The 12,836-nt window shown below is 40.5% G+C and overlaps 1 protein-coding gene across 6 annotated transcripts in view; it reads right to left on the bottom strand.

Moving 5' to 3' along the window:
• Positions 1-1,928: 1,928 nt before the first annotated feature.
• The window catches only part of AK4 (adenylate kinase 4), an 84,638-nt gene continuing 73,730 nt past the window's right edge, over positions 1,929-12,836 (bottom strand). For all 6 annotated transcript variants that reach the window (XM_010370712.2, XM_030913267.1, XM_030913264.1 and 3 more), the window contains 2 exons: positions 9,276-9,394; positions 1,929-8,070 (listed from right to left, as the gene is read on the bottom strand). In XM_010370712.2, coding sequence (XP_010369014.1) covers positions 7,956-8,070; positions 9,276-9,394 — 234 coding nt within the window. In that variant the 3' untranslated portion in view covers positions 1,929-7,955. The remainder of the gene's footprint in view (positions 8,071-9,275; positions 9,395-12,836) is intronic.

A 12,836-nucleotide genomic window follows, 5' to 3' on the forward strand; every position in this document is an offset into this window, starting at 1 on the left:
TGAACTCTGCTACCACATCTTAGTTCAGACCATGGTACAGTTACAACGTTATCATGCAAATCTGAAGGTGTCATTTTCTGGCAATATAGTCTATACTGCCTACCACGAACCAAATGAAGGCCAGGTGCTTCCCAATAGAATTCAATCTTACCATTATCTCCCCAGTCCTGCCTCACACTGCTGTGGCCTCCGCCTGCCATGCATGCTCAGACTTTCTTGTGCCTAGCATTTCCTCTGCTTGGGTTCTCTTTTGCATACATCACTCAGCTCAAATATTAGTTCTTCCATGGGCTCTACTTGGCCAGCCGAGAGAGTTACTACCTCTGCTTTTTCCTTTATGGCGCAGTGATCAACTCCAACAGTCATGTATAGAGTAATCTAATAATATGTCCATCTCCTCCAGTACATTGTGAAGAAGTCCCAGGCAAAAACTCGGTCTGATTCATCTTTGTAACCCGAGAGCGTAAAAATGTATAATAAAAGAATCAAAGTTATAACTGGATGACAAGATATGTTAAGTCTTAGGCCCGGTTTTATCAGTCAGCTTGGGCTAAGTTATGCTGTGAAAATAAACTCTATCCAAATCTCAGTGGCTTGTAAAGCAAAGGTTTATTTTTAATGTACACTACTCATCTACGATGGATTGGCTGCATCTCTGGTCCATGTCTTCCCTTTAGGATTCAAGTTGAAAGAGCTCTGTGAGGTCGCCAGTCTCACTGCAAAGGAAAAGAGAATGGTGACCATGCCCTAGCTCCTAAAACTTCTGCTCAGAAGTGGCACACATCATTTCTGCCCACATTTCACTGGTCAAAGCAAACCATATGTCCAAGCCTGAAGCCAATGGGTTCAAGGTGTAAAATCCTCCCAAAAGAAGGGAAAGTGGCCAGGCACAGTGGCTCACTCCTGTAATCCCAGCACTTTGGGAGGCCAAGGTGGAAGGACTACTTGAGCCCAGGAGTTTCAGACCAGCCTAGGCAACATAGTGAGACCCTGTCTCTACAAAAAAATCAGAAAAAAAAATTAGCCCATTGTGGCATGCACCTGTAGTCTCAGCTACTAATGAGGCTGAGGCAGGAGGAGCACATGAACCCAGGATGTTGAAGCTGCACAGCGAGCCATGATTGCATCCAACCTGGGACAGCGAGCCATGATTGCATCCAACCTGGGTGACAAAGCAAGACCCTGTCTCAAAAAAAAAAAAAAGGAGGGGACTGGATGTCATTAAATTTAACACAATCTACCACATTGCCATCCTTTTCAGTTCCCCTTTCCTCTGCCTTTTCAGCAGCATGGACAAGCCTTTAGAACATGTTTCTCAGCCTCCTATGTCAGCTGGCTTCTGGCTGGGTTCAGCTAAGGGAAGCTGCCCCAGAGACAGAAGAGTGTGAGGCTGGAAAATGCCAGAGTATTTTTCCCCATCCCTCACTATCTCAGGGAGTTTCGCCTACAGCAGCTCTATTTTCTTCATGGTTCTAGCTCCCATGTGATAGACCTGCTATAGTTTCTGCTTCTGCTGAGTAATCCCAGATGCTACAATCTTAGAGTCATATAATCTGATCTAGTTTCCTAATGTGTAAAACAGGGAGAGAATCTGCTTACATTATCTAATTGTTTCAAGAAAAAAAAAAAAAAGATCCCTGGTTGTCTAGTGGTTAGGGGAAAAAAAACAACAAAGGATGTACATTAAAATTGTAAACAATAAAGTGCTAGACAAATAGGAATTTAAGGGTATACGAATAAGGCAATATGGTGTAGCAGAAAATAAAACAGGACTGGGGATAATAATTCTTGGTTCAGGATCTTGCTTTTCTGCAAATTGGAGACAACATTGTTGGTAATGTAGTAGCTGCAGAGTGGCATCAATGAAAGTATTTATGAAATTTTATATTATCAAGTATAAAAAGCTATACAAACATTAAATGAATTCACTAGTTATAAGCAGAAAAAACTTTATTTCTATCAAATTCAAAAGTATGAACCTTCAAGCAAGATAATCAAAATAATCAATAATACAATTAACAGGATAGCATATACAGATCAGACTGGAGGTTTAGATACTTTGAAGCACATACACCAAAATTAAGAGGGCCAGCAACTGTCCCACTGAGGAAAAGCACTCTGACTCATCATAAACACACAACTTCTGGGAAACCTGAGCTGACATTTCACAGGACAGTAAACCAAAGAGGCAGGTTGTCATTGGGTTACAGAACTGATGTGAGCTTGAGAGGGATCACAGTGAAATGCCATTGTAACTCAACAATTTCCCCAGAGATCTGTTCATCTCAAAAACAAGAATCTATAAAAATCAGTAGTACAAATTCTCATAAAACTAGAAAAGCCCTCTAAGCCCTAATATCCTTGGAGCTTACATAAAGACTGAGTTTTCATTTTTCTTCCCTTTTCTCTAAATTAAATACAAAATAGTTTGTTATTTAGGACATTTCTGACTATATAGCCAAAGCTTTAAAATGAAGACAAGAAGGATTTTATAAAATGAATTAGACACATATCAACCCTAGGGGAAATCTTCAAGATGGTCTGCTTCTTTGAAAAGCTTTAAACAGGAAAGCTTTTATTTAAAGAATGACACTGTGCTTCCGGGAATAACGTAATTATTACCAGAGGAAGGTATCTATACCATACAAGAGCTTTCACCCTTTAGAAGTGTTTTACTGCAGCTCTCTCTCTCTCACTCACACACACACACACACACACACACACACACACACACACAGATCAAATTGGGGAATTCCCTGAAGCATACAGATAATGGCATTTATTCTGGCAAAAACTGTGCATATTGTTACAAGAAAGATAAGGGATGGCAAGTATGAACAATTATATTTCAACAGATGCAGGAAGCAGATTTTTTTCACAGTTGAAATACGGCGTCTCAACATCTGGGGCTTGCACACTTCTCATTCAGAAACCAGACTGGGTCAGTTACATGTGGAAAGGAATAACTTACCACTAGACCACATTTCCATAGTAAAAGAAGTCTCCATTACCAGGTTATTTTTTTTTTTTAAGACACCAAATAGACCAGGGAGTTACTAAAAATTGAAGGGGATAGTGAGAAAGCAAGTCTACTATGAACAGGACCTCACCTTATGAATTGCCTCTCTAGCAAAACCAACTGCAGAAAGGAAAGACACTGTTAAATGAAAGGCAATAAATGGAATTTTCAGGTGGACACAAATACCTCCTGAAATCCTGTAACCCAGCAGAGTACAGATGAGACACGCCCTCTGTAGATACAGTGTGCAACTACCAGTGTGACTCTGAGTGCCCATTTCCTGTCTCTGCACCAAAGCACCAAAAACAAAGAATCCAGGCTGAAGCAAATATGTTGTTTTATCTGTTAAAGAGAACAGGGAGCTCAAACTGGGGAAAGGTATAAAAAAGGCCCTTTGAATTTCCTGACTAATCCCTATAGGTACATGAAAACCCACTGAAATAAACAGGATTATTTCCATTTATAATACAAGGAGGCAAGTTGAGATTATTACATAGGTAATTGATGAGGATTTGATTAGCCAATGCATGTAATGTACCTAACATGGAGTAAACAGACAGTACCTAGTGCCTATACCTGAACACATTTGGAAATATGCAGTATTTATTATTTGAGCAAAGACCTCCAGCAGGCTTCAATTCTTTGGACAAAAAGCTAATGTCAAATACTGAACTCAGGTTCCAGTGAACTAAACTTTATAAAAGCACTATTTATGGGTTTGTGCAGGCATTTTTCTAAAGTTATCCGGTCTCAACATCTTAAATAGCAGGAAAAACCACAGCAGCCCCTCCCTCCAAGAATCCTTCCTCATTCATGGCTATTCTTACCTTTCTCCTTCCCTACCAAAGAGATGGGCACACCTAGGGTAACAATGGAGCTCATGTGAGCTTGGCTGCTGCAGGGCAGCAGGGGAGTGATCCCTGGGGAAGGACAAGACAGGAAGTGAATCTCCCCTGGTTACTGCCTCAACTGTTGCACAACAAGCAGATGGTGGGCAAAGGTTTGGATGTGGCACTCAGAGTCATGTTAATGTGTAATGGAATACAGAGACATTGGTACAGAAGTCAGGAGCTAACCAGTGTTCGATGCTTCATCATCGCTTGTTTATCTACCAGCATTGTAAGGATTACTTTATCATCAAGACCTTATTTGGAGTGGGAGTAAGGGGGTGATTTGTTCTAATCTCAGGAAGGAAAAGTGAACAGGGTCTGGAGAGCTCCAAGGAGCTCAAAAGCCTATGTGTGGGCACCATGGCTGGGGATGGCTCAAGGGCAAAGGTCACTTCTGGGGCACAACCCAATGGACACCGAAAGGGTAGTTATGGGATATGAGCTTCTTCCTTCATAGTTTAGCCTGGGCCCAAGCCCAGCCTACTCTGACAGTCATTTATTCTATTCATAAAGGAGGTCTTATGCAGGAAAACTAAGACTCTCTTCTAGCAGCTTTCTTTGCTTAAGCAAAGGAAAAAGAAAAAAAAAAAAAAAAAGGAACATCATAAAAAGGTGAACATCACTTTGGTGAGCTCTGCAATTTTTTATTTTTTTTAAGAGACAGGGTCTCGCTGTGTCGCCCAGACTTGGGTGCAGAGGTGCAATCATAGCTCACTGCAGCCTCGCACTCCTAGGATCAAGCAATCCTCCTGCCTCAGTCTCCTGAGTAACTAGGACCACAAGTGTACACCACCATGCCTGGCTAATTTTTTATTTTTCTGTAGAGATGGAGTCTTGTGATATTGCCCAGCCTTGTCTTGAACTTTTGGCCTCTGACAATCTTCCCATCAGGGATTCCCAAAGCATTGGGACTACAGGCATGGACTAGCTCCACCATACCTAGAGTAGCTCTATTATTCTTGATGTGAGGCCATAAGCAGAACCAAGTAGACTCAAGACCCTTGGTTGCTTGGACACAAGTAGCTATTAATAACATCCAGGAACAAGCTTAGTCTTCTGAGTCAGGAAAACCTGAGCTGGAGTTCCAGCTACACTGGTCACCAGCAACAGAAGCCTGGGCAAGATGCTTCATATCCCTGGGACCCATCTTCTTTATCAAAGTGAAATCATAACTATTTCATAGGATGCTAAAAAGATTAAATGAGATGTTTTACAAAGATCCTAAAACCGCACGTTTCACTCAGTAGGTTTTCAATAAACATTATCTATCTTAAGTCTGCGTTACTGTTGGAGAGTATTAAATATAGCAGCCTTTCCAAGTTCTAAGTCAGTAAGAAGCCTGTTAGGATAATGGAAGCAAACTGAACTAAGAGCTGGGTAGAATGACAGAATGCAAGGTCAGGTTGGCATCTTAGAAACCATCTGAACCACTCTCTTTGCTTAAAGGTGAAGGAACAGCCATGTGTGGCAACAGAAAAAAAAACAAAACAAAAAAGATGTCCCTTTAATTTTACTTTTGCCAAAACATTTTCAAGATAACTTTAATTTTTACAAAATCATTTAAGGGAAAACTAGTGAGTTTGTTGAAGAAAACCAGAAATAGATTTTTTAAAAGCCACTGACCACGAAATAAGCATTATGTTTCTAAGACCATGAAAAAGGTATTTGTCTCTTTTTGGTCTCAGCTAGCGAGGGAGGTGAGACCAAACTGCTCAATTGCTGGACAATCTCAGCAAACACACCCACTGTTGAGACTTAAGAGTGACTCAGTGTTGGCTAGAATTGTCCATTTAGCTGGAGGGGAAGAGGAAGGGAAGGATGGATGGAGGAGTGAAGTATGGAAGCAGGGATCAGGCCACTTCCCATACCTCTCCCAAACTCCAAAAGCAATGATCACATTGGAGGGTCAGCTAAACACAAAGGGAAGTGAAGAAAGAAGTTTGAAGATTTTCCTGTTTCCAAAAAAGCACAGACTTTTCTTTTTTTAGTATTTTATAGAATAACTCTCTACATTTCCTATTTTGTGGGAATTTTATCTATAGCAGAACTACTCTAAGCTGTGCAATTTTCCTCGTATCAGACTTATTTTTCTCTATACCTGGTTCCCTAGCAAACCTGAGCTTTATCTACATATCTGATATGCACCCCATCTCCACAGCTGGCATTCAATTACAACTCTACATTCTAAAGTGCTCAGAGTCAATATAATGCACTGACGATTCATAGACCTGACTGGGCATTTTCACTGCATAAATCTAAAAAATAAACAATCTCATTATGTTTGAGAGGATGGATGGGGAGAAGACTGGTCTATATTTCCACTAAAGTAGCCAAAAAAATAATCACATGAAGGGACAATGGGAGAGGAGCTGGCAAGAGTTTGGGCAGTACTTAGAAGGAAGATACATTCGTTATCACACAGATGACATACGGCAGTGAACTGACAGAGCATTCACTGGGACATCTTCAGAAAGTAAGTAATGTGTTTCAACACCACTAAAGTGTTACAATAGGCTTCTTTTCTTCTCACCAGTATGAAAAGTTAGACAGGAGTCACTCCCAGGAATAGTAAAGGATACTCGCTGGGGACAGTCATGATGCATGAAGAAGGGATACATACTTTTAAGGCAGCAGGAATAAATTTCATCATCCTTCCCAGAGGATAGGAAGAATTATTCAAGGTGGCCACCAAGTCTGGAAACCAGGCAAATCTTTTAACAAATGGTTTATTGATACTATGTTATAATGAATGACAACATATTAGTATCTAATTCTAGACTTTATGGCCACCCCACAGGATGAATCTTTGGAACAGAAAAAAAAAATAAAGATTTTGTTTTCCCATAATCATAAAGCTGTTATACTCAGTCTAAGCACAGCTAGTACAACATTCTGCTCAACCCCACAGGCTCCACTCCCTTTACCACCTATTTATAATATGTTTGGGTCACTCATAGGAGTGAAACACTGTCAGCATCAATAGTTAGCAGCACTTTCAAAATACATTTTATTGTACTGAATAGAAACCGTAACTATTCAATTAGTCCAGTAATTCCAAACGGTCTTATTACTTCTATACATAAGATATGATCTTACAACATTTATGTAGCTAAATACTTATACTTCCCATGCTTTTTGAGGATTCCCAAAAGACTTTAGGGGGTTCCCAAGACTTTTAGGGGGTTAATTTTTTTTCACAATAATAGAAAGGAACAGTGTCAATCCATGAGAGTCAGACCAGCAGTTTAATATCCTCTTCATAGCTCAGTTCCCGGTGCATACAGAAATTCAATACAGCCCCATCACTCTCAGTTCTTAGAAGAATTTGGGAGGGATAAGAGCAATAACTATCAGTTTTGTTTAACAGCCTAAGAGTGAAAACAGATGTCAAAAAAAAAAAAAAAAAAAAAAAAAAAAAAAAAGCCAAATTCTTTCATCCCAGGATGTCTGAAAAGGAGAGACTCCATGGAGTGCAGATACAGAAAAGGAGTTATTCCTACCGGAAAAAAATGAACTGTGGACACAGTCACTCAAGACCAGAGAAACAACCACTGTGAGTAAGTAGCTTCAATTTCACTGTTACCAGGGGTGCACACACCAGAAAGCCTGGGACAAAGTCTGGGCTAGAGTCCTTAGGATTCATTCTCAGGCTTCCTCGTGCTGTGGTTCAACAGCCTTTGTGGGGATGGGGAGAACCAGAAACTATCACCATCATGTGTAAAAAAGAATACCACAGCAACAGCTGTCAAAAACCAGCTGGAGCTGAAGTTACACACCACATGAAATCCACACTGTACTTGCTTTCTTGTGAAGGGCTTGAGACATGTGCAGAGACACCTTAAACATGTGGTGACCTTCCTTTTGAAAGGCAGAGGAGGGCCTCTTGTGAACTCTTTCTACTCATTTGTTTTCCTATCAGTTCACCATTTCAACTAGAAAAGATGCTGCAAGCTACCTCAGCTAGCTTCTAATTTGGACACAGCACCAATACTACACACACAATTGAATGAATGACCACATCTTCCTGGTTCTTCCATTGGGCAGGGTCAATATGCTTCTTTGGACTGAATAGGTGTGATCTTGTTCGAGAAAAGCGTGTAAACGTAGGGCCAGATTTTGTTCGTCTCTGTCCCGGAAAATTGGTGGAGCACTCCTCGACTCCTGAAAAACAAAGTCCAACATACAATGGCTTTTTAGGTTTCTTCTCCACATACTAATGCAGAAGATCCTATAGATATAAAACAAGCATGATCTTATGGTTTATATCATATATCACAATAAGTGCTAAAACAGCCCCTTTCAAAGGTATCAACACCTCCACTGGGTGTACCTAAATAAGGTCACAGCTTTTGCAATTCTGGTATGCTTGTCATGATGCCACCTTTTTTCTCCCCTTTAAAACATATCAAAGAATAGCATTATAGGCGCCATTCCAAATGTGCCTCAATATATAATTTGCAAAAGCAAACTACTGAAAAGCTTTGGTGTATTAAAACCCTTATTACTTAATGAATCATGGAACACATGATTGCTTTATCATAATAATATGATCATAAAACTCTCATCTAAAGGTTTGCTCAATTTTCTGGGGACTACAAGGCCAGAAAGTGATTGTAACAGAGAGCATAAACTGCTGTTTTGAATGCACTCAGCATAGAGATTTGTTTGACTTGCATGTTATTTAAAAAATGTAAATATGTTGCCAATATGAAAATTGAGATTCCCCCCAAAACACACACACAGAAAGTCTTCTGCTCTTCCTGAAAAACGGGAATCATTTGCCTGTGTGCCCTAGAATGCTAACTGGCTGGAGCAGCCACCCTGTCCAGTTCAACTGTCATTCAACTGCCTAGCTTGACACATCCCTCACCATGTTTGAGACTCATTTCCAATACCTGCCCTAGCCTCTGCAGCCATTTGAATTTTTAATCTCTGCTTTATGGTTTTGCCTTTCTTTGTTAAACTCCCTACAGACACTTCAAGAAGGGACACACCAAAAGTCTCTTCTAATCTTCTATCCAAACCAGATATTTGTATGTGGGAGTATCAACATATGTGGGTCCACTATCTCAGTCACTTAAAACTTTAAGAAAATGAAAATAAATCTCAATGTTGTTTTACATCCAGAACAGATAGAGATGATCAGGTTTGGGGTCCTTATGTTCTAACAGTTTCAGGATAAAAGTACAGAAACTTATCTTTCATGTACAGCTCCAGCATTTCATCTGACTTCTGGGAAGGTTTTGGGTCGTTAGTGTTTATCTGTCTTAAAGAAACACTACTCTGCCTCAGCCCAGTGTTCTTCCCAGCAGGCTCCACACCTTTCCAGTCTGTCCTTTGTCATGAAAATATCGAAGCACACTCACTTGTATAATTCAATGACTGGCTTTGCCACGTCTTTGTACTGTCTTAGCCTGGCAGCAACTGCTTCAGGTTTATCATCCTCCTGCTGGACTAATGGCTCACCAGTGACGTCATCAATACCCTACAAATACCAAAGAAAACAATTAATATAGACAGCAGTTGGGCCATTTCATAGGTAAAAACTTTTCTGTGCAAAACCGTGTATTCATCTTTGACTCCTACCACATGAAGAATGAGGCCTTGGTGACAGTGTTAATTGTAAGAGTAGTAGAAAAAGAAATAGCACATTTAACAGTATGTTAACCTTATTTCCTGGGAGCTGACATTAAATCTTTATTAACAGTTCAGATCTTTTCAAACATGTTCCAGTGCTGTTGATAAATGCTACTTTCAATTCAGCCTAAAATTCCATGCAACCTCCCCCAACAACAAACCTTTAGACAATCTCATCTTGGTTCTCTAAATATCCCTAAAACTACCTTGTCTTCTAAAATAAAGACTGAGTTCTCAATGCAGAAAACAAAATCTCAAAAAACCAACTTGGCTTACTTAGGAAAAATACTAATCTAGGAGAATACAGTTCAGTACCATCTCTGCCAGCTTTCCAATTCTATCCTGGAGCTTCTATGAAATTTCCCTTATTCAGGTTATTTTACTAGATCAAATAACGACATACACTGTAGGAACATACAAAAGAAAAAAAAAAAAACTGAAGTGACTGTGTCCTCACCTAAATTATATTACTCAAAAGGGAAGCTGGTGTTGATTTGTTAAACCCTTTATTTTAGCTTTTCTTATGTGTTGCTGCTTTCTCAATGTAAAATAAAAAATATACCTTAACTGCTAGTTCTGATTAATACAGGTTTTATTTTATTTATTTATTTAGTTAGTTAGTTAGTTAGTTAGTTTTTAAGATGGAGTCTCACTCTGTTGTCCAGTCTGGAGTGCAATGGCTCTATCTCGGCTCACTGCAACCTCTGCCTCCTGGGTTCAAGTGATTCTCCTGACTCAGCCTCCCGAGTAGGTGGGATTACAGGTGCCTGCCACCATGCCCAGTTAATCTTTGTATTTTTAGTAGAGACAGGGTTTCACCACGTTGGTCAGGCTGGCCTTGAACTCCTGACCTAAGGTGATCCACCCGCCTCGGCCTCCCAAAGTGCTGGGATTACAGGCATGAGCCATTGCACCTGGCTGGTCTTATGTATTTGATTTGAAAATGTATATGATTTTCTGCAGTGTGTTTGTCTAATTATTTTGCTAGCTTTCTATTCTCCCAAAAAAAATCTCATGAAGCACATTATAATAAAGTTATAGCTGACATCATACATAGGGTTAAATATTGAACACACTATAAATTTGGGAAAAAAGGCAGGAACTCCCCACTCTCATTATATGTAACAACATTTATCAGTTGGGTGGGGCACAGTGGCTCATGCCTATAATCTCAGCACTTTGGGAGGCCAAGATGGGCAGATCACTTAAGGTCAGGAGTTCAAGACCAGTCTGGCCAACAAGGCAAAACCCCGTCTCTACTAAAAATACAATTAGTCGGGCGTGGTGGTGGGTGCCTGTAATCCCAGCTACTCAAGAGTCTGAGGCAGGAAAATCGTTTGAACCCAGGAGGCGGAGGCTGCAGTGAAATCATGTCACTGCACTCCAGCCTGGGTGACAGAGTGAGATTCTGTCTCAAAAAAATTTTTTTTCATAAAAAAAATGACATTTATTTTAGTGAAACTCTTAACCACAAAAATTAAGGAAAAGAGAAATAGAAGGCATGAATTAGAATATTTTTTAAAATGACATATTTAAAGGTGTATTAAAATAGGAATTATTAAATTACCCATGACAATCAGGGACAAACATTCTGAGAATGGAAAAATTATAATTAAAAAAAAAAAAAAAACCTTGATTTTCAATTTGTTTTAATCTCCCCAGGAATCATAGCTCCTTACAAATTGCAGAATGGACACGTTTGGAATTTTGCCTCCCATGTCCATGACTATTACTCACCAGGGGAGATAGTCACAAGAAATAAATCTGTCAGAACATAGGCCAGAACAGAACCGAGAGGCACAGGCAACTCAACCGGATAATCAGGAACTGGCTATAAATTTGAAATGCACTAAAATTCCATTACAGTTCAGGGCCTCGGGTATATGACTTATTCTTATGATTTATGAGTGAGCCATGTAATTATCACATGTGTATTCCATGGTTGTTAACCCAACATGACAGGAGAGATGGGGATGGGAGAAGGCTGTATATTACCTCTACTGCCACATTCTTTATTTTACTTACAGTCACAAGGCTCAGAAAGTCATTTCCAGAATTTCAGAGCATCAGCAAATACAACCCTGTTTCCAGAAAGCAAAATGATGCTAGAGCAATGGCGCCCCTCCTTCCCAGGGAACCCGGCCACCATTGACATAGGAGTTAAGAAGAAATCACTTAGGCAGCTAGTAAGGGGATGAAAGTCCTCAGTAAGGCTTTTCTCTTTAATGAAAAGCAACCCAAATCATTTTCTAACAAAGAGCAGCCTGTAAAGTCGAGCTGCAGACATAGACAAGCAAGCTGGGAGCTTGCACGTGAGAATGCTGGCAGCAACAACCGACTAGACATGTTCAAGATGGCGGCTCCATCTTCCCTTCTCTTTGTCAGCCCGTGTACAGTAAGAAGCAGACAAGAGGCGGCAGGCCAGGGAGAGTTCACTTGCATAATAAGATTAGGGTGGGGCCACCAGCCTTCCCTGAGCACTATATAAACGTCGTGCCTGATCCAACCAATCTGTGAGCCCTTTGTAAATCAGACACCATCTCCTCACCCTGGACTGTAAAATCCAGGGTATCCACCACCAGCTGGTCTTTTCCACTTGGAGCACACTCTGTCTCCAGAGAGACAGCCGTTTCTCTTTCTCTTCTCTTCTGCCTATTGTAAACCTCCACTCCTAAACTCCTTGTGTCCCTGTCCTAAATTTTCCTGGCGCCAGATGACGAACCCCAGGGTATATACCCCAGACAACATAGCCACTTCACCACAGCTGGTAGAGTTGATCTAGGTTAGCACTTTCACTAAGGTCTTCAAAAGCAGCATGGTAATTGCAGATGTTCTTTGAGAGAAACCCAGGCTTTGAAAAGCAACTCGGTGGTAAGGCTTTTCAAATTTTATGAGAATCTCTGCATCACTAGGTCTGGACAAAGCCAAAATGTAAAGCATCTGTGTTGGACTTCAGTGTTCCTATCTGTATTGTCAGAACTCCTTTTTTACTCCCACCCATTTTTCCCCCATCATAGCTTCTTGAGGCAGATATCAGGAAGGGATCTAATAAAATAATTACAGAACTTTTACCTTTTTTGGAGGTGGGAGGCCAGGTCACACTCTGTCGCCCAGGCTGAAGTGCAGTGGCACAGTCACAGCTCACTACAGCCTTGACCTCCCAGGCCAATAGGCCTGGCCCACTATTACATTTTTAAAAGACTTCAAAAGGAGTGCTTAACTCAAGTGGAAAAGTCTCATTGGGACTTTACTGACACAATGGCACCCAGGAGTTGGGAAGCCATTCTTAG

The sequence above is a fragment of the Rhinopithecus roxellana genome, chromosome 12, assembly GCF_007565055.1.
Source record: "Rhinopithecus roxellana isolate Shanxi Qingling chromosome 12, ASM756505v1, whole genome shotgun sequence".
Taxonomy (NCBI): Eukaryota; Metazoa; Chordata; class Mammalia; order Primates; family Cercopithecidae; genus Rhinopithecus; species Rhinopithecus roxellana.